The sequence below is a fragment of the Cricetulus griseus genome, chromosome 10 (genome assembly GCF_003668045.3).
Source record: "Cricetulus griseus strain 17A/GY chromosome 10, alternate assembly CriGri-PICRH-1.0, whole genome shotgun sequence".
In the NCBI taxonomy this organism is placed as follows: Eukaryota; Metazoa; Chordata; class Mammalia; order Rodentia; family Cricetidae; genus Cricetulus; species Cricetulus griseus.
The window spans coordinates 22,515,624-22,537,856 of NC_048603.1; the positions used below are offsets into that span (position 1 = coordinate 22,515,624).

General features: G+C 45.7%; 1 protein-coding gene across 4 annotated transcripts in view; it reads left to right on the forward strand.

Moving 5' to 3' along the window:
• The window catches only part of LOC107977672 (potassium voltage-gated channel subfamily KQT member 3), a 298,378-nt gene that overhangs the window by 250,154 nt on the left and 25,991 nt on the right, over window positions 1-22,233 (forward strand). For all 4 annotated transcript variants that reach the window (XM_027431615.2, XM_035449673.1, XM_027431611.2 and 1 more), the window contains 8 exons: window positions 1,513-1,603; window positions 2,343-2,469; window positions 3,728-3,900; window positions 6,707-6,862; window positions 8,222-8,332; window positions 10,057-10,152; window positions 11,558-11,652; window positions 15,414-15,440. In XM_027431615.2, the coding sequence (XP_027287416.1) occupies window positions 1,513-1,603; window positions 2,343-2,469; window positions 3,728-3,900; window positions 6,707-6,862; window positions 8,222-8,332; window positions 10,057-10,152; window positions 11,558-11,652; window positions 15,414-15,440 (876 nt within the window). The remainder of the gene's footprint in view (window positions 1-1,512; window positions 1,604-2,342; window positions 2,470-3,727; window positions 3,901-6,706; window positions 6,863-8,221; window positions 8,333-10,056; window positions 10,153-11,557; window positions 11,653-15,413; window positions 15,441-22,233) is intronic.

Below are 22,233 nucleotides of genomic sequence, written 5' to 3' on the forward strand. Positions count from 1 at the left end.
TCCAATATGGTGTGTGTGTGTGTGTGTGTGTGTGTGTGTGTGTGTGTGTGTGTGTGTGTTCTGTGTCTTTAATTCCAGCAACAGTGAATTATTAAAGTCACTTAGATGTCTTCTTTAAGTAACTGTGGGTTACTTAGAATGCTGATCCCCGAGTCATCACTGGATAGAGACAGGAGCTGGGACATTCTCTGCTGTCCAGGTGTGGAGTCTGAGAGGCCAAGGAACCTAGACCGCGTGGTCATCCAACTCTGAAAGTTGGCAGATTCCCATCCCACACTGAATGGTCTATCACTCGGTGTAGTGAATTGCAAATATCTTGGTGGATGGTCACAACACCATTTCTCTCTGTAGCTTTCAGGTTCTGAGCGTCAGTCGTCTACTTGTGTCCTAGGCTGAGGCTTCACTGAGGAGCCAATGAGGTCATGGAGGGCTGTGTTTATTTCTAGATGTTTGATGACCAGTTTTTGATTTTGTAGGGCAGATCCCACTTTCGTGTTATCATCAACTGGGGGCAAAGTCAGACCCCCGGAGTCACAGCAGCTCCTTATCACATGGAGACCTCACAGGCCCTTTAGAAAGAGACTCTCTAGCTCGTCTGTGTGGATGGGGATCCATGGAGGGTACCACAGTCACTGGCATGACTATCTAGTGGTCTTTGCCATACGATGAAGCAAACAAAGGAGGAATGAGTCTTGGGGTCTGCTTGTACTCGGATGAGGCAGTCGTACAAGGGAATGAGTCATTGGAATAGCGATGCACATTTGAGGAGTCATCCCCACGTTTACAGCTCTGGAACACCCAAGTTCTCTTTGTACATCAACCCAACTTTGGCATGCACTTCCATGTTCAATGCCAACTGAAGGGAATCTCACAGAACTGGGTTGGTGTTTGTACTGTAGGACCAAGCATTTAACGTTTTACACCATGCTGGTCTTAAGAATCTTGTGTCACTCTGTGGTTGAAAGTCACTGTGTGGTTGATGAGCTGACAAGTATGAAATAGCAGGTGACAGGTGCTGACCAAGTGTACTAGTGAGGAGTGCTGGTGTTGTCGCCATCAACACCAGCACCACCACCGCCCTCATTATCCCATGAGAAGAGGATTTGGGGCTCAGAGTAGGTAGATTTGGGAGTTGTTCATTTCAAATAAAAGGCCTAACACATTGAGGGGGCTGGTGATTGTGGTTAAATTCCTAGACAATATTGGGGATGCAGATATATCTTGACTCATCATCAGGTGTATTGACCAGAAAATGTGTTCCAAGACACACATTTTCTCAAAAAGGCTAAGGAACCGATTCCACCAAGTAGCTGGTTACTTAGCAGTGTGCAATTTGCTTAAGCTCTTGAGCCTTCTTGATCGCCTTACCGTCCTCCGGGGTTGCATGGGGAATGAATGGGATAGCCTATAGAGTGTGTGACACTATCCAAGGTCCTCACTGACCATTTCTTGCCATGGCCTGCTGGACCAGCCAGGACTAAAGATCCTTCCTTCCTTCCTCCTTCCTTCTAGGTTCCTGATTGTCCTGGGATGCTTGATTCTGGCCGTGCTCACCACCTTCAAGGAGTACGAGACTGTGTCTGGAGACTGGCTTTTGCTGCTGGTGAGCTATGGGCTGTTGGTATGGAAGCTGTAAGTCATTTTCAGCTGTAGGGAGTCAACCTCTGGAAACTCTTGCCCTGGATTGCAGCTTCCTAAAGTCTCTAGCCAAGTCTGGGTCCAAGACAAAGCCATGCCTCTCTTGCCTGGCCGGCATGGCCTTCCTGATGATGGTCCATTGTGCCAGACAGAAGCATGGGGCCACACAAGTCCAAGCCAAAACCATCATGTATCAAATGATAACACATAGCTTTCTGGCCCTCCAAAAGTTCACCTAAAGGCATACTCCTTTCTAAACCCTGACCCTCCTTTGGTTTCTCAAAATGTAAACTGAGGGATGACAGAGAAACTCTAAGGACAATGGCTGACCCGAAAGCTAAGGTGAGCAGTATTGGCCAGCTAGTCATACCAGTGCCTATGCATTCTGGGTGGGATGGGCAGACTGTGTTTGACTTTACTCCTTGGGAATTTTAAATACATTCGAGAGACTTTTAAAAAATGATTGGTTGGGATGGAGTCTTTGGAAAAGAAACATGCGCATTCATTTGGCATGGATAGTTCACATGACAAGGTGAAGATGGGAGCTCTTGGAAACTGGACGGAGGTAGCCCACCTATCCTTTCTTCCCTGGCCCCAGAACACTCAGCACCAGAGCAGGAGCAACAGAAGCCCAGTTCCTCTGATGTCAGTATCCCTGACAGTGGGTACCGGGCAAACCACTCTCCATATGCTTTTCCGTGCAGGAAACATTTGCTATTTTCATCTTTGGAGCTGAGTTTGCTTTGAGGATCTGGGCCGCCGGATGTTGCTGTCGATACAAAGGCTGGCGTGGACGGCTCAAGTTTGCCAGGAAGCCCCTGTGCATGTTGGGTAAGCCCTGGCAACAGAGTCCAGTGGTGGCTTTGGTCCTTCCCTGCACTGTTTTTCAGTATGGATGCAGAGAGTGATACAATATGCAGTGTTGAAAATCCATCTCCTGGGATTGTTCCTTGATGTGGTAGGGACAGTGAACCTCGGTGGCTGGGGACTGAGCTCACTGTTAGCATTTGGATTGTAAAGAGCCACAGAGCACCAGGTAGTGGGTGTCCCCAGTACCTAGACTAGTAGCACACTCAGTCGCTAATATAGCTCTAATCACCTGTGTCTTCCAGGCCGTCAGGGGTAGGAAGTGCCAAACCATTGATGATTGACAATGCCCTTCTGTCAAACCACATTTGACCTGTTTTATAGAGATAGAAACTGAAGTTCACAAAGCTGAGTTCTTCCAGTTTGCATATCTGGTGAGCATCAGATGCCACCAGTCTTGGTTACTATTCTATTGCTGTGATGAAACCCTGTGGCCCAGGCAACTTTTTAAAGAAAGCATTTAATCCGGGCTTGCTTACTCTTTGCGAAGGTTAATCCGTAACCATCACGGTGGGGCATGGTGCCGGAGCAGTAGCTAAGAGGTTACATCCTGATATGCAAGCAGCGGGCAGAGAGAGGGCAACTGGACCTGTTGTGGGCATTTGTAACCTCAAAGCCCACCTCCCCCAGTGGCACACACCCTCCGACAAGGCCACACCCTCTCCAACCACACTTTTCAGTCCTTCCCAAACAGTTCCACTAACTGGGACCAAACAATCAAACATGAGCCTGTGGGGTCCACTCTCATTCAAACCACCATGCCACCCCAATATAAAAGTTTTGGAAGAATCCGGTGCCCCTCGACTAATCACTCAGTAAATCACACCCAAGTCCCCATCTCAGGTCCCGATTACTCAGAAAAACCACCTTAAAACAGACTCTGAGAACAAACTCAGAGCGCCCCCCCCCACCAGATTCCCTCCTCTCCACAACTCATCTGATACCAGATGCCAAGGGCCACACCAGGGAAACGGAACCTCTGAGCTCTAGAAGCAGAGTTGAAGTCTAAACCGGGTCTCTCCCTAACTCCTGGGACAACATTTGTGTTCAGAGTTTCTGTTTCTCGTCGTTGGCGGCACGATCCACTATGGCTGGCGGTTGACGTCACATTTAACACACCTGCTTAGGCCAGCCCCTGCTTGACACAGGCTGGCCAGCCCCCAGACAGTGTGCGTGATGGTGCTTCTCCCCCGAGTGACCTCCTCTCTGTCCTCTTTACCAGACATCTTCGTGCTGATTGCCTCTGTGCCGGTGGTTGCCGTGGGAAACCAGGGCAATGTCCTGGCCACCTCCCTGCGAAGTCTCCGCTTCCTGCAGATCCTGCGGATGCTCCGAATGGACAGGAGAGGTGGCACCTGGAAGCTCCTGGGCTCCGCTATTTGTGCCCACAGCAAAGTAAGTGTGGCAGAGAAGCCGCGTAGTGACCCAGGCTTCTCTCCGACTTGTACCTTCCTAGGTCACCCTCTTCCTATAGTGTCCCTGGGGGTACTCATGCTGACATCACTGACATGCTGACATCACTGACAGTAATGATGACAAGGAGAAAGGGGAGGAATTGGAGAGAAAAGTGTTTGCAGGTGTGGTCCCCTGAAGTTGTAGCCCACAGGCAGACCTGGGCTTAGGTCTGAGCTCCACTCTATGCAAATAGCTAGTTAAGTCACTCAGCCCTCATTGGCCTTCAGCTGCCCCATTTCTGAGGTAGGGATGATCATTGAGGAGTCAGTAGCTCAGAGGTGATCCCTGTACCCCCACCTTGTTGAAAGGGTAGAGTGAGCTCACACAAGGCAGCATGTGACAGGAGGGGGAGGCTTTGGAGTTGCACAGACTAATTGGATCCCAACTCTGTGTCACTTTGGGGGGTTGGTGAATTTTAAATCCATTCCTTGCACTCTGGGCCAAGTTCTGTGCTGGACTCCTATGACACTCAGAAATACAGAGCTGGAAGCCTTTGTTGTCATAATGAGACTTTCAAAGTTGATCCTATAATTAGGATGGACAAATATGCCCCAGGGTCTCTCCCAACCTAGTACCTAATGCTGGTTCCTGCTTCTAGTGCCAGGTATGCTGGCTGACTCTCCTCTGTCAGGAAACTGAGCCCTAAGTCACCAAGGCAGGAACAGAAGGCCTTACAGACCCTGCAGAGGATTTTTTAAAAACAGGGAAGGATTTGTTCCCATTGCTTCCCGACACTGGTTGGACACCAGTCCCTTGGTCCCACAGCAAACTGCTGGAATCCCTGACAATTGAGGGAACAGGCTCTGCCACAGAGCCGCTGATGAAAATTGTGTAAAGTCAGGATTGCCTTGAGTTCCCAACGCCAACCATTAGACCACCTCTTAATAACCCTGCACAGCTGGTGCATCTGCAAGCTGCAGGAGATCAAGCAGCTGTTTCCAAAGATGCAACCAATGAATCTTTTGGCTTGCAGGGGCTGGGGAGGCACAGGTTCCTAGCCACAGTCTGCAAAGCAAGAGGCAGGTGTTCAGACAGCCACTGGGGAGGGAACGCAACTCTCTTACGCTCTCCTGACTCCTTCATGGCAGAGCCTCGGAGGAGAGCCCCCTGCTTTGTGTGTGTGAACTTTGTGCAGTGTGTACATAATGTTGTGTGGGGGACAACACTATGAGGAGAGAGATCTAACACTGTTAGAGAAACAGACTGATTAAGAAACAGTGGAGCTATGAAGGGAACGCCACTGAACTCTCTCGATTACCCAACACCCAGAAGACACAGAGAGGAAGGAGAAATGCATTTTGACTTGCCATTTCAGGGCGTTTCAGTACGTCATTGTGGCGAAGGTTCGGCAGAGCCCGGAGGCTGTGGCAGCAGGGCTGCGTGCTGGAGGCTGTTCACATCACAGCAGACCAGGAAGTGGAGATTAAGGCAGGAATCTGGAACCAAGGAAGACTTTCAAAGTCCCACCCCCTAGTTACCTATTTCTACCAGCTAAGCCCCACCTCCTAAAGTTCCATGGCTTCCCAAATTAGCCAGGATTCCCAACCCAGCCAGGAAGAAAGTGTTTCCAGACATGAGCCTATGGAATGTGATCTGATTCCATTCAGATCACAACACTCTCTCTAATAGAATAGTTATCCTGGAAAATATCATAATGAAGGGTATAGGCGAATGAGGATGACTGAGAGGAGGTGGTCTTCATCTGGTCCTGCAGGGAAAGGTAGCATGGGCAGCAGGGACTCTGTGAACCAAGGTGATAACAGGGGCAAACCTGTCAATGAGACAGACTCTCCCGACCTAACGGCAGCTGACTGACAGTGGACAGCCATGGAAAGGACAGCTGTGCCAGCCACAGCTCTCTGAGATACCCCAGGGAGAACACGGACTTCACATCCAGATCATGTTAGCCCATAGTCATGGCTCTCCTCACCCACTCAACCATGCTAATCCATGATGGGAGAACATGGGAGGACTTAAAGCAGCAATGACCCCCTAGGGATCAACTCCATCCATCCCAGGCTTTTGAAACTCCAGTGATCGGCTTGTCTTTGCCACCTCTCTCTTTCTCCTTACTATAGCGTTTCCTTTTACTCACTTGTTCTTGTTTGTATCTTCCTGTGTGACAGTATCCATGAAATCACAGTCTCATATGTCTCTTATGTTTTACTTCTCATATATTCTGATATGCAAGGTCACTCAGCATGAAAGTGATTTGTCTGATGAATTCCACCATTGGTATCCAGGACACCTGCAGGACTCTTTTGGTCTAGGTTTTGCTTTTTTTTTAATTTTGAAAATTAGGATATTACACACAGATAAGAGAGTGTAGTTCTCCTCAGATCATACAGTGACCTTTGTCTTCTGGGCCACATTAGCTGCCTTTTGCCACTAGTCTGCGCATGGAGTTGAGCTTTTGCCCTGCTTGGTGCTGTTCTGTAACACATGAAGTCTCCAGAACCCTGAGCTTGTCTCTGGCAATAACCAGTTCCTCCTGATAACTCACCTTCCCACGAGGCCTCCTGAATTGTGACATCGGGTCACCTAGAATAGAGTCTTCCTCTTCTCCTAGAGCCTACAACGTTATTAGTAGTTGATGGGAATGTTTGCAATCTTGGTCCCATTTTTTTTCCACCGATGACTGATGAGACTTGGAAAAGAAAACTAGTAGACGTGGACTCCAGTCCCAGACTGCCCAGCCCAAGCTTCCCCCAGAGGGCTTCCTACATTCTGCTGTTCACCATTGCAGGAACTCATCACCGCCTGGTACATCGGCTTCCTGACACTCATCCTTTCTTCATTCCTCGTCTACCTGGTGGAGAAGGACGTGCCGGAGGTGGACGCCCAAGGAGAGGAGATGAGAGAGGAATTTGAGACCTACGCAGATGCTCTGTGGTGGGGCCTGGTGAGTCACCTTTGTTGAAAGGCAACCCTGGGGTGGAAGCCTGACTGCCAGATGCATAGGGAGGTGGCAGGCAGAGCACAGACAGACTCAGTCGGCTTCACTCTGCATCCAAAGGTGGACCACTTCCACCTTCAAAGCTACACAGAGAACACAGGAAGTGTCTACTGATGAGGACGGTACCTAGACAGTTTTCCATAGAGCTTGAAGACACTAGAGCTCAGGCCTGAGCTCAGATCTGCATGGCTTCCTGGGACCTGGCCTTGTTAGCCATGGGCAATCATCAGCTAAGCCATGGCATACAAACAAGCGTAGTATCAGATATATGCACGGCACCCAGAACTGAAGGCACACACAGAAGCGAGCAGGCACACCCAAGTCTTAATCTGCTCCACATTGCTATGCTAAGTTGTCAGCACTTACTAATGAACTTTGAACCCAAACACCTGTTACCAGTCTCTTTCAAAAAAGTGAGAAAACTGAGGCAAGAAACAAGAGGCAAGAACCATAGCAGGTAAATTAGTTTAATGATTCATTTAAGGGTCTTGACATTTGAAGGCAGACAAATGGGCTGCAGAGGCCATGGTCTTGTGAAATAGAATCTACTGCTCAAGACAGACACACAGAGAGAGTCATGATGGTATATACATGATGGTATATACGAATGCACTCACAAACACAATTCATAACATGGTTGTACATAAATCTATACATTGACAAATACAGTCACTCCTTGGTGTAACAAGAAATTTATTTCAGTTTCTTCCAATTCTCTGAGAATGTCAAAATATACAGAAGCTTGTCGCTTCTAGGAAACATTGCAGCATATGTGTGTGAGCCACACCTACACTCCTATGTATTTAAATCACCTCTAGTTTACTCTTAGTGCCTAATGACATGTAAATACTGGGTAAATACGGTTGGCGTGCTGTAGTTCTTGTTTGTGTTATTTTTATTGTTACATTATCGTTTGTTTTGCATCCAAATATTTTGAAGCATAGTTTGTTAAATCCAAAGGTGTGGAATCCATGGTTATAGAGGTATGCACACGCGCACACACACACACACACACACACACAGAGAGAGAGAGAGAGAGAGAGAGAGAGAGAGAGACATGCACGCACATGCATACTCACACTTGCAAACATATACACACACAAGCATTCACCGACACATACACAAACACACACACACATAAGAGATAGAGAGATGGAGAGAGGAGAAGAGAGAGAGAGAGAGAGAGAGAGAGAGAGAGAGAGAGAGAGAGAGAGACCAGCACCCAAGCAGGCTGAGAGGCAGAGGTCAGTTACCATCACTGCTGTCCTCTACCTGGGGAAACCCAGTTTGAACTCTTCTTTTCAGATCACACTGGCCACCATTGGCTACGGAGACAAGACACCTAAAACCTGGGAAGGACGTCTGATTGCTGCCACCTTTTCGTTAATCGGCGTCTCCTTTTTTGCCCTTCCAGCAGTAAGTTCTTCCAGTGTGTGACGGGAAGTTCCCCTTACAGTCTAAAGCCAGCTAAAACCCCCAGGCTCAAATTTTACTGTTTTGTACTCTTCACTCCACATCCTATCCTTTGGCTAGCTGTCACCCTAGACATGGTGTGCCTCACCCCTCCCGCACAGTGGCTTGCGTTGTTTCCTTGCACCCTGAGAGATACTTTCGAATGCCCCCTTGTTCCCTAGGACCCAGGACTAGTACTGCCATCTCCATCTGAGTCGGCAGACCCCGCCCATCCTGACTCCATGTGGGTTTGTGGGTTTCCGTCTCTGCCTGCCCTCAGAGACTGGTATATTTGGGGCCAAGGGTTCTGCCTGCATCTGTTGATGACCCAAACCTAATTCAGAACACATGTCTCACATCTGAATTTCCTCTCTTTTAAGCCTGACACTTGCTGCCTTAAACTTTTGAATGATTTTATTTCTCTCAAGAGTAGTTCTTGACGTGGGAAAGACCCACAAAACGTAGTATGATGACAATGAAAATAGAAAGCCCACACTGGAATCCGCGTGCGCCCAAATCGTGCCAGACGTTTTGCCAGCATCATCTCATTTGGTCTTCATGCCAATAGTATGAGTTGAAAACTGAGACTGAATTAAAGGCTAGTAAACATCCCTGGGATGTGGAGTCCGGAACTGGAAGCCGGTTTCTCATTATGCAGCTTGAAGACCGTTTTAAACCACAGCCCATAACCATTTCTTTACTCCATTATTAGCCAACTTGTATGTATTTGCCTCAGCCTTTTGACTTTTCCTGTGATCTGCTTAAGCCTGTTTTGTCATCTCTGAAACTGTCGCGGGATGGGCTGGGTACTGTGACATGTCTAATTCTCTTTCATATTAAATATATGTGTCTATCTACTTAGGCCTAGAAATCAAGGCAGATTCAATTCTTGGAAATTCTGCCTATAGTACATGTTCCCAGGGACAATTTGGGCAGCTAAAATATTTTAAAATTCAATTATCATACACAGGGCATCTACTCTATGCCACGTCCCTTACTGGAACAATTCGTATTTATCATGTAGGTTTCTCCCAAGATCACTGTGACGTAGGTGCTAGGATCCAATGGCCCTATGGAAGATAGAGCACAGAAAAGAGCTTTGCTGAACTGTGGCCTGTCAGACTGGAAGCCAGACATTTTTGGCTTCAGGCTGGTTTCACTTAACCAGATTCCCTACTCCAGGGGAAGAAAGGAAGCTTTCTCTTTTCTCTCCTCCATCTTGTATTGCCACTGCAAAAACCCCTTATCTTGTGGCTATGACCAAAATGCCTGGCAAAAAGCAATGTGAGTAGGGGAAAATGGATTATTGGCTTACAGTTTGAGGGGACATAGTATACGGTGGCAAGGAAGGTGGCAGGAGCAGGAAGCAACTGGTCCCATGTGTGAACAGACAACTTGTCCCATGCAGAATGGACAAGCCTTAGGGCCAGTCTACAAAATACCTAGTCCTACCTGCAGTGACTTAATTCCTCCAGTGAGGCTCTACCTCCTCTAGGTTCCACAACCTTCCTAAAGGGCCACTAGCCGAGGCTTTCAAATGCATGAACCCGAGGGTGACATTTCACATTCAAATGACAACACGGGCTTCAGAGTGTCATTGAACCCTACGTTCTCTGCTATGTCACACATGAAGCTTGGGCGCTGAGAAAGCCCAGTGCAGCTGACTCAGGTTTGACTTCTCCATGCAGGGCATCCTTGGCTCAGGACTGGCGCTCAAGGTACAGGAGCAGCACCGTCAGAAACACTTTGAAAAGAGAAGGAAGCCCGCCGCTGAACTCATCCAGGTCTGTGTGCCGGGGTGGGGTGGACTAAGATGGGCCGAGGGATGTAAGAGTGTGGGCACGCATGTTTGTGTGTGTGTGTGTGTGTGTGTGTGAGAGAGAGAGAGAGAGAGAGAGAGAGAGAGAGAGAGAGAGAGAGAGAGAGAGAGAGACAGACAGACAGACAGACAAACAGACAAACAGACAGTAACAGAGAGAAAGGACAAAAAGGACACATCCCTAGGCAGAAGAGGGCCAGCTAGAGTTTGCTCCTTTGTAGGCAGTTACAGACATCGCCATGGTTACCTACAAGGTCTCTGTGTGTTGACAGTGAAAGCCTTACCGTTTTCCACCCAAATTCTATGCAGCTCAAGTACTCAGAGTACTCAAGGGTGAAACCTTTTAATTATTTTTCCTGATAATTTTGGAGTGAAGAATTTAGTTTAGACCTGTGACTTTTCTTAGCCTCCTTTTCATTCTTCTTTCCATCCTAGGCGTGATTCAATGACCCATAGAAAAGAGATAGCTGACAATCCAGGTATTTAGTGAGCTACAAGGAGGACTGTGATCCCTTCCTGTCTGTCAGCAGTGGAGAGCCCATGGGGAGAGGGAGAGGGAGGGAGAGAGAGAGGGAGAGAGAGAGAGAGAGAGAGTGGATACTCCACTATATGTCCTGCCCTCAACAAACATTGTACAGATGTTGGATACCTGGTTCCATCCATTGCCATTACAATTATAGGCTGGAGGGAGAGCAATAAGAGGGATAAAACAGGAGTAACTGTTCCCTGTTGGGCATCACAGATTGTATCCTGATTATATGGGCCATTAGGAGTGGGGGACATAGTAAATAGGAAATTAGTGTGTCCCCCACTGTGCCTTCCTGAGTGCTGAGGTCTTTGCTGTTCACCCAGAGCTTGTATCCAGTTGCAGCCAGTGCTTCTGTGGGACTGACGTAGCATGGTAGCGTCCAACACAGTCTAGTTTCTAAGCCAGTCTCAGTGTTCAAAGTCTGCTTATTCCTTTATGCCCTCAAAACCCAAGCTATCACAGCAAACTAGGAGTTTAATCCATGAAAGCCACCTCCCAGGCTACTCAGAAGTAGCACAAAAGACTTTGTTTTCCTACAGAATTGATCGAACAGTCTCAAAGAGCTCTCTGGAAAGAACAGTCGCCATTCCTTGCAGGGACTGTCTACCTCTTCATCCCAATTCATCAGCTCACCACAGCACCAACTGTTACTCTAAAATAGTCAAGTTTGTTCTCCAAAGAATCTGTCAGAAGCAAAGAGCCTCAGCCTCTCTGAATCGCCACTAGATGGACATTCAAAATCTTAGGAGACAAGAGCTTAAAGGTTGTTTGGATGTGGTAGGTTGCTGTGTGACCATTTCACGTGACACCCACATTGTTCTGTCTCCTCTTTTCTCCTCAGGCTGCCTGGAGATATTATGCCACCAACCCCAATAGGATTGACCTGGTGGCAACCTGGAGATTTTATGAATCGGTTGTCTCTTTCCCCTTCTTCAGGCAAGTAGTCACCTGTCTAAGGGCTCCCAGTATGTCTGACCTTCTTTACCATGGTCTGTTCTTCGTGTCATGGTCTCATGCTTTCCTAGAGAGTATCTTCCAAGGCAAAGGGAAATGGTCCACAATGAGGACCACATATCATTGGAGAACTTAAAACAAACAAAACAGTAAAACCTTGATATTTGGACATACTTGGCCTAATTAAGTCTGAATCCTCAGAAGTAAAACCAGACATCACTAGTTTTCAAAGCCTTTTAGATGTTCCAGTGAGCGGCTAGGGGTAAAAACAGCACAGCGCTAGGAAATAGCTGTGTGAAACAATTCAGAGGACAGAACAAGTTGAAGCCAACACAAACAACTATCCTAGCAGTCTGGTGTTTCCTTCACCTGGCCGTAGCTTAGACTCTCGGACCATTTCAACAAAGGGAGGAAGGGCAAGGATGGTCTCTGGAAACCTGTAAGTAGTGCTTCATGTTCTCAGAGTTGGAAAATTGAACTAAAGGCCCATGGGGTGGATAGACTCTTCCCTTGGCTAACATAAGGAGCAGAGAAAGGAACTTAATATGCAGTAATACCCACTGAGTTACAAATATCCCAGGCTGGGCTTCATTTAATCCTAGTAGGTTCTCTGAGATGAGTCAGTGTTCGCAAATGTCGGAGTGCGTTAGAGCCGGAAGTACTGTTTTGAACATACAGAGCCAGCACACCTCTCCAGCAGTTATGATGGAGGTGTGGTGGTAAAACCATCTGGACCAGGAGCCATGGTTCCATTCTACCATAATGGTTCACGGTGAACACCGAGTAGCAAGATGAACGGTTGATGATACCAGGTTCTACTTACGGGTTAGTGACCTAGGACTCAAAACTCTTGGACATTTTCATAGTTTTCTGAATCCTGTGCTTTTTCTCACTGCCTGGATTCTAAAGGAGGCTCTTCCTTTTAGTGTTTTGATGGTGTGGTCTTGAGTCCAGAGTTCTGGAGATAGGCAGATGTTAGACTTCTAGAAGCCTTGACTTAGGAGACAAGGTTGAGGCAGTTAGCTCACCCAGGAGTAGGGTCTGCTCTAAACTATGTTTACTGAATCACATTCCACAAACAAGTGACTCTCTCAACACCTACCAGACTCTCCCACACACTCAGTATAAGATCTATGACTGGGTTATGAATGCTGCGGGCGTGATTAGCGTTACCTGTGGCCAGCCCCAAGCAGGTGTGGTCAGCATTACCTCTAAACAGGATTACACCTACAGCCTCCATTTACCCTTCTGCTCTCACCAATACATTTCGCTAAAGATTTAAGGAAATTTGGTCAACAAGATGGCTCAGTGTCCAAAGGCCCTTGCCACTAAGCCTGATGACCTAAGATTAATACCCACATAGAAGGAGAAACTGACTGCCAAGTACGTGTGTGCACTCATGATATGTTCGTGTGTGTGTGCGTACGCGCACACACACACACACACACATATTAATCAATGTATTTTAAAAGATTTAAAGGAATAGAAGGGTTCAAGACTTATGGACTCATTGCCTTATTTAAAAACCTTACAATCAATGGCCATAAGTAACATGAAAATACGAAAACTGACCATGACCTTGGAGAATCGCAAGCCCAGCCCCAGAAAACGTTTCCTACCTACATTACTGGGCTTTCACTTCTCGGGAATGTCTGATGGCATGAGCCTAAGAAGGGGGGAGAGAGAGAGAGGATCTGAGAGAGATAAGGGGACTCATGACTTGTGGAGGAGGCAGTAGATGAATAATTAAATAGAGGAGTAAGTTTGGCTTACTCACTGTATCTTCTAACTTAATTAAACTTACTTGCTCGGATGCTGCTAATTGTGTTTCTAGAAGTCGGTGACCGCTATTATTGATTAGGGCCTGGGACAAAATGAATCAGAGCCTCCCTAGAATGGGCCAGTATCTTCCCTACCCTTTAAGAAAACAGGATGACCTTGGACTCAAAACCAAGAACATGTGTACCCAGACTGAATGTAGAGCCAAGACGATTTTCATTAGCTTTGCATCCCAAGGCCTTGGCAATGGGCCCATTCTTTTTGGTTGATTTTTTATAAATATGACATTGTCCTGGCTGTCAGACACAGGAGGGCTTACATTGTGCTGCCGACAGCGGCTATGATGTGGGGGATGGCTTTTAAACTAAGAGGGAACATTTCTTTCTTGTTTTGTTTTTCAAGGACAAAAGTACAGAGTCACTAGAGAAACTCACTTAGCAACCACTCTGAAACGAGACAGTCCTTTGGGAAAAGAGTGTGTCCCTGAATGCCAACCCACACCATATGCTAGTGACAGAGAAAAAGCAGGTACGCTAATTTGTCCTCACCTGCTTCCCAAAGGATTTTTCCTTTTATTTACTTTTTAAAACAATTTTATTGAGATACATTTCACTACCTATAAAGAGGACAGGACAGTGTAGTAGTTCTGAATATATTCTCAAAGTAGGGCCTCATTCAACACACCAACTCCAGCAGAGTTTTGTTATGCCTAAAAGAAATCTTGTCTTCATTTGTGGTTTCTCCTGGTCCTGTCTCTCTCCATCCCATGTGACCATGTTTATAAGTGAAGAGTCAGAACCCTGAGACTAAGACCTGATATGATCCAGCAAGTACATGCTGGAAGAAAGAGTGGAGCCCAGTTCTTCTGCCCAAGGCTCTTGTTCTTCCATTGTGTGTCTGGGAGAAAAATGCCTATTTTAGAGATACTCTGGTCCATCATCACAGGTTTGGGACAAGGGTTATTTGTCTAAACAATGCCCATTTCTGAAGGGGTTGGTGGTGTAAGGGTGAAACTGAGTTATGTGTATGTCAGTATCCCTTGGTACCTCATTCATGGCGGATTATTTGAATCGATGATTAAGTGTGCACTGTAGACATCTATGAAACCTCATAGAAGCAAAGGGAGCAAGAAAGACACCTGGCTCCAAAACTGTAGCCTTAGGAAACCACTGTGGGTGACTGCATAGCAAGAACACCTTGCCTGGATTGAAACCCAGCCCAGTGGACTGATGCATGAGCAACACTGCTCCGTGTAGAGAAAATGGTTAGAGGATCCTAGGCAGAGCTGAGCAAAGGCTCTGAGTGGTGACTCTGTGGCCAGCTTGTTCAACCACCCCCATCACTACAGGGCACGCTCTGCAGACGCAGTGCCCGGGTCGTGATCCGAACTCTACTGCTTCATGTCTGAGACCTTAGGCAATTTATTAAATTTCTTTGCCCCTCAACTTTCTCAACAGAAAAAAAAATGGTATGGTAATAGTATTTACCTCTTCTAGTTGTTGTTATAAAGCTTAATTGACAAGTCCATGAAAAGCACTCAAAATGCTGTCTGAGAAGAGACTTGAAACAATGTACTGTCCAGTCAACATGCACGGTGGTCATGCTGTTGGCGGTGATGGCAGCCAGGGGTGGGGACACAGCAACGACATTTGGAAGTCCTGATTTCCTGATCTGTCTCTACCACAAAACAAACTTTCAGAGCTGAGTGATGAATTCTGGGGTGGAGTAGGAACTTGCCCACTTTCTCGATGAATGAGCAGCTAAGACAAACTTAGGAACACAGGACCAAATGGTGGTGGCAGGGCCGTGGGCACATGGCAAAGCCTGCCTCATACCATGGTTCCCTTCCACACGCACCACCTTGTTCCATTTGACCTGCTCTACCTTTGAGGTAGACTTTGGGACAAGATGCAACCATGTCATGCCATTTATGTGTTTTTTTTCTTTTTCTCCCTCTTTTATAGGAAGGAACAGCTGGAGGCAGCAGCCAGGTACATTTCTGATTATGATGCCCCTCCTTTCGCCATTGTTTTGGGGGGAGGGTTCAGTTCTGCATGGTAAAAAGCTGCCAGATAACCATGTTGGTCCCAAGATAGTCTTTGGTGCTCACTCTGTTGCTAAATACGGATTCCTTAGCCATTTTCATGTCAGTTTAGCTAAGGACGACTTATTATGAATAATAAGGACAACTGCATAGTGAACTTCAGGTCTCCTCAGAGTGAGGCACTGAGCAGATTATCACACTTGAGCTTCACAATCACCATGTAAGATAAACCTTACTCTTCTCCTCTGTGGATGAGGAGACTGGGACTCAGAAAGCTTCAGCAATTCCTCCTGGATCATACAAAAGCTCAGTGGCAAAACCAAAATCCAGAGACAGGTCTGAATGGGAAAATGTTTGCCACTGGAACTGGAGAGATGGCTCAGTGGTCCAAAGTACTGAGTGCTCTTCCAGAGGACCAGGGTTCAATTCCCAACACCCAAGTGGCAGCTCACAACTGTCTGTAACTCCCAAGATCTGACACCCTCCCACAGACATAGGTGAAGGCAAAACATCAATGCTCATATTTTAAAAAAAACCAATGTTTGCCATTGAACTTTTCTCTATTTGCTTCTTGGGCTCACATTACAGAGGGCACTTCAGAAAGCAAACACAGACTGCAGTTCATGACCCCTTTAGCCATGAGGCTTCCCAGTGAGTCATGTGCATTGCAGGCTGCTGCAGAGTTGAGAGGAGGTTCAGGACTATGCATGAGACGACTTTCCTCAACTTCTTACCCTTCAGTAGAAGGTGGACTCTGTTCTAGATTATAAAACAAGATGATTCACGTTGACAGAATAGTTTGAGATGATAAGAGATATCAACACACTGCTCGGAGCAATACTTGATTTAAACTTAACGGAGTGTTTTCTGGAACTCTACGTGTGATTATTTTTATCCAATGTTAACTGTAGCAGGTAAAACTGAAACCATGTCTAGGAGTACTGTATATTATTCCAGATATATATTGGATTTTCTGAGTCTGGTTAAATTGGGGATCGAATGGGTACATTTGAGGCTTTTCTAAAGGTGTTTCTCTGGGTGTAGATTCTTTAGGGTGAGACTTGGGTATTTGCTGTCTCACCCTCCATAGAGAATATCAAGGTTGGTTGTAGAAGCCATTCATTCCTCCTTATCCAGCATTTGAACGGTAGCCGGGTAAGGCTACCTGGTGGGTTGATGAGGGAGACAATGTAAACAAGTAAATACACAGCCTGGAGGAAGAGAGAGTGATCTTAAGGAAGGGTGAATTCAACGCCTTCACCCAAGAGGGAAGGGAACGAGGGGGCAAGAGAATGTTCAATGATAAGCAGATGGTGCAAGTGAAAACTTGCCGTTGTACACGGGCTGCCTTGTGATTGGCTTCTTCCGTAGGCTGCCAGTCTCACTTTCTCGTTATCTCCCAATCCACGGCAACCTGAGGTTCATCTTATCGCCTCCTCCTAGAACAAACAGCCCACATGTTTCTTTGTTTGACGACATGAGGAAACAGTCATGCTTCCTGTTTCTTTCCAGATCCAGATGCAGTCTTGAGGGTGAGGAAGGGAATCATTTAGTCAGCCTACTGGTGGGAGCTCAAGCTCTGGCTTGCTTACACCATGATCTTTATTTAGGGATGTCTTGACTCTTTTTGATTCCTGTGGGATGTAAGCCGTGCTGAATTCATATAGCTGACTGGACAGTCAGCCCTGTAATGTTACACTTCTTTCTTGGTGTATACTTTCCCGTGGTTAACACAAACGAAAAGAGACAACTCCCATGATAGGCTCATAGAGAGATGAACGCTTAGTATGCACGACTCTTACAAAACTGGAAACAGATGGCTTTTACCATCTTCTCACCTGGCTTGAATATATCCATTGCAATGATCTTGGTTGGGATTCAGAACTTTTGTAACAAAGCATATATGGATGCATATGTACATTATTTTACACCCACACACATATTGGTATTGAAGCTAAACCTATGCCTGAAATAGAAACATTTGCTAAGTGGCTAAACAATAACCTATTTTATCTCCGTGTCACTTTCAAGGAGTTGATCTAAAGTGCTCACACACCTTATAACGCCATCAACACAGAAACAGCCAGAGTAGGGTTTTCATGCTTCTTCCACCCTGTTAGGAAGGAATCTCCCTACAGCGTAGGTCATTAATGCCTCCAGTGTTCATGAGTACAAAGGGAACTCAGTTAACCCAGCAGACGTGTGATCTAGACCTAGAGCAGTCTCCATCAGCCAAGAAGTCTTCCTGCAGGATTTCATATGGTCCTCTTGTCTGCTTCTCTTGGCATTCTGCCTGATGTCCCCTGCCAAAAGTAACCTTCTCTGACCCTTAACTCTTTCCCCATCAGTCTCTTTGCTTCAGTGTCCTTCATGGCATCGATGACTACCTAACACAGTTGTTTCTCACTGCTTTTTCTGCTGGACTCTGAGGCACCTAAATATAACCGGAAAACCTGGTCAACTTTGTGTATATACACAGTGAAAGTGGGTCGATAGAGTATCTGTAGGTGGATGAGTGGGTGGATGAAAGATGGATAAGTTAATGGACCAATGGGTAAATAGATGGATGGGGGATGTCAATATATGGATGTTTGGATGGTGGGTGATTGAATGAACTGAGAAAGTCTGTATTATACAAGTATCATAAAGCCAATTTACACTACTTTACCCTATAAAAGAAATGCAATAGCTGGCATATCCATTAAGAGAGGGGTCAGAAGCCCCTGGAAGCTAGGATAAGGCCTATCTGGATTTTTCTCTTTCAACTTTTATCTCTGTTCATTCCATGATGAGTTCACTCTTGTAGCTGACTTTCCATGTATTGATTAACCTGTGTATGCTAGTAAACCCAAAATCAAATGTTTTACTCATGAGCCAGAAAAATACAGGGAACCCTACATATTGACCCAATTTGGTCATATATTCATGCCTTGGGCGATTTCTTTCCTTGGAGAATAGAGACTACTGCTGACCAACTGTTGTTGCATGCTTCTACATGTTAGAGTGGAATAAGCTACTATAAATGACAAACTCCATTACATTCACCTGGGTGAAATGACAGAGTAGAGGAAATAAGCTCCTGAATATAAGAAGATACTTCCCCCTCCCATGAATGGTAACTAAAACAGCAAGTAAACAAAAACAGTCATTGTCTGTGATAGGCATAAAGTCCATCCATTAATTTTAAAGTCTTAGTAATAATATTGAATCAAGGGACATCTACATTAAGCCATACTAAACCTCATTTATTCTACAGTGTGTTCGGAGGAGCTAGTATTTTATGTTCTGTCCAGAACTTTAACCATCAGTTGTAGGTATTGAGTATATAGACATCGAGCGTCCTGCTGATAATTAGAGTGTCTTTGTGATGGAAACTAGGAGTTTTACATTCTAAAAACAGGTAACTATGTTGACAACTGCTTGCTTGAACCCAATTGTTCAATTTGTATTTTCAAACAATTTGCTCTGAATAACATCCTTCAGAATATGCATTTGTCTTTGAAGAACAAAAACACCATCCAAGACACCTTCCTTTTCTCTTGCCTGTGATTATGTCTTTCTCGATAAGCAGAAGATTATTCTTTTGGATCAAAGGATTTAAAGTAATGACAGTAACTTATAAAGAATGAATATTGTCTGCCAGGCATTGCTCTGTGTACATCAAACCTCACAGCCACCCTATGATCTAAATACTATTTTTTTTTTTTTGGTTTTTCGAGACAGGGTTTCTCTGTGTAGCTTTGGATATTTTTAATCCTCATTTTATCCATAATAATAACCAAGAATCAAAGAGATAAGAACTTTGCACAGTGTCTGAAAATAGAAAGACAGAAAGAAGGGCTTGGATCCAACTGGTATAGGTCCACAGGTCCCATCCCAAGCACAGTGCTAATCCTTGCGGTTGCTTCTCTGGTCACTGCAGGTGTCCTTTTGCTTGTTTGCTTTCTTTTACCCTGTCTTGGCTCACAGAGCTGAAGCCCTTGCCAGAAGAGGAGGCCATAGAGGCCAGAAAAGGCACAGGGCCAGAACCCACTGTGCCAAAGAAGAACAAGCAGCCCAGGCCTGCCATTCATTCTCGTTCCCTCTGACATCACCACATGAAATTCATCTCACAGTTATGCATGCTGTTGTCAATGAAGTCCTTCCAGGCCTAGAATCAGTGATTGTGAAGGGGAAAGAGGGATTTTGATAGCAGTTAACCCAATCCCCTAATTTTACTGATGAGAAAATTGCTACTCAGTGCAAAACAAGAGATTTGGGTATGACCCCATACAATTAGTATTTTCTCCTGCTGTCCAGACCTACAACACTGGCCCAAGCTGCAGAATAATAGAGATGCTGAATGGAGATTTGGGCCAAAGGGGCCTATCCTGCGTGATCCCTGGCATGTTGTAAAGGCTTTGCCTCTATTTTCCCTGAGAAATAATTTGGGTATCTTGGCTATTATAACACACCTTTCGCACTGGATTTTGATTAGGTTGGGATATAGATGCTGGAGAGGAACCAATAAATAGGTTTTATTTGCAGTGCTGGCTCTGAGCCTGACATTTCATAATACTCTCCACCAAGTCTGTCTTTGAGAGCAAGATAGGGGCTGACAGACTAGACACTGTCCCAGCCACCACAGTAGGGGTATGTGTGGCATGGCCTTGGTGACACCATGAAGCAAGGAATGCTTGGGAAAGATCACATATGGATACGATTGCTAAAATGCAACCTACTTCATCCAGCAATGTTGGACAGCATCCATTCACACTTATAATCCAAGTGAATAACTTACCTTCTCCCATGAGAAGAAACCAATAGACAGATACTGTATTCTTCTGGGTTCTTCAAAGGGCATGGAAACCCCATTATTTTTGTAGGTTATTTTATTTGGGAGAAATCACTTACATGAGAAACCTATAACCCAGAATCAGCACTTTGAGCATCCAGTCTCCTCTGGTCTCCAAGACCTGACCGTAACCCCAAGAGAGGCCCACGCTTCCTCTCCCCAGGCCTATATATCATATACCCCATAGGCACCTGTGGCCATTCCCAAATGGGCATGGTCAGCGCCACAGGGACCTAGTAAGATCTCCCCCTACAAGATGTGTTTATTTGAAATAGATATTTTTATTTAAATTCTTTAATTACTACTCATATTTATATATCCATCCCCCCATTCCCTCACCCTTCCATCCTCCCATGTTCCCCACCAAACCTCCAACTCCTCCCCAGGGATAGTGAGGCCCTCCACGGGGGACCTTCAAAGCCCATCATATCATTTTGGGGAGGGCCCAAAATGCTCCATGCTCTCAGTAGGTCAGGTCAACTGTTTCTGTGGGTTTCTCTAGCACCATCTTGGCTCCTTTGTTCACCCCTCCTCCCTCAACAACTGTATTCCAGTAGTAAGGTTCAGTGCTTAGCTGTGGGTGCCTGTCTCTGCTTGGAACAGCTACAGGATGAAGGCTCTAGGAATGGTAACCAAGGTAGACATCAGTCTCATTATAGGGGAAGGGCGTCAATGGCATCCTCTTCACCACTGCCTGGATTCTTAGTTGGGGTCATTCCCCTGTGTCAGACCTCTCTCCAAACCTGTACTGTCTCCCTCTATCAAGGCCTCTCCTTTCTTGCCCTCCTCTATTCCTCCCCTGCCTCAGTCCTCTTGTTCTCCTCCCCCCTCCACTTCTTCCCTTCCCACCTCTGTCATCCCCCCCCCGCCTCCCGTGCTCCCACTTTGCTCAGGGGTTCTACTCCCTCCCCTTCTTCGAGGGACTATGCAATCTTCTCTTGGGGTCCTCCTTGTTTCCTAGGTCCTCTGGCATTGTCTGCCCACTCTCTCCATACCTCTTCAATACTGTACTTGACGTTCTAGCCAGATCGATAAGACAACAAAAGGAGATCAAGGGGATACAAATTGGAAAGGAAGAAGTCAAACTTTCACTATTTGCAGATGATATGATAGTTTACATAAGTGACCTGAAAAACTACCAGGAAACTCCTACAGCTTATAAACACATTCATCAAAGTGGCAGGATACAAAATTAACTCAAAAAAATCAGTAGCCCTGCTATATACACATGATAAAATGCGCTGAAAAAGAAGTCAGAGAAAATCATCCTTTATAATAGCAACTAACAACATAAAATATCTTGGGGTAACACTAACCAAAAATGTGAAAGACCTATATAGTAAGAACTTTGAGTCTTTAAAGAAAGAAATTAAAGAAGATACCAGAAAATGGCAAGATCTCCCATGCTCTTGGATAGGTAGGTTAAACATAGTAAAAATGGCATTCTTGCCAAAAGCAATCTACAGATTCAATGCAATTCCCATCAAAATCCCAACACAATTCTTCACAGACCTTGAAAGAACAGTACTCAACCTCATATGGAAAAACAAAAACCCCAGGATAGCCAAAACAACCCTGTACAATAAAGGAACTTCCAGAGGCATCACCATTCCTGACTTCAAGCTCTATTATAGAGCTATAGTCCTGAAAACAGCTTGGTATTGGCACAAAAATAGACAGGCTGACCAATGGAATCAAATTGAAAACGCTGATGTTAACCCACACACCTACGAACACCTGATTTTTGACAAAGAAGCTAAAGTTGTACAATGGAAAAAGAAAGTATCTTCAACAAATGGTGTTGGCATAACTGGATTCGGACTTGTAGAAGATTGTACATAGATTCATGTCTATTGCCATGCACAAAACTTAAGTCCAAATGGATCAAAGACCTCAACATAAATTC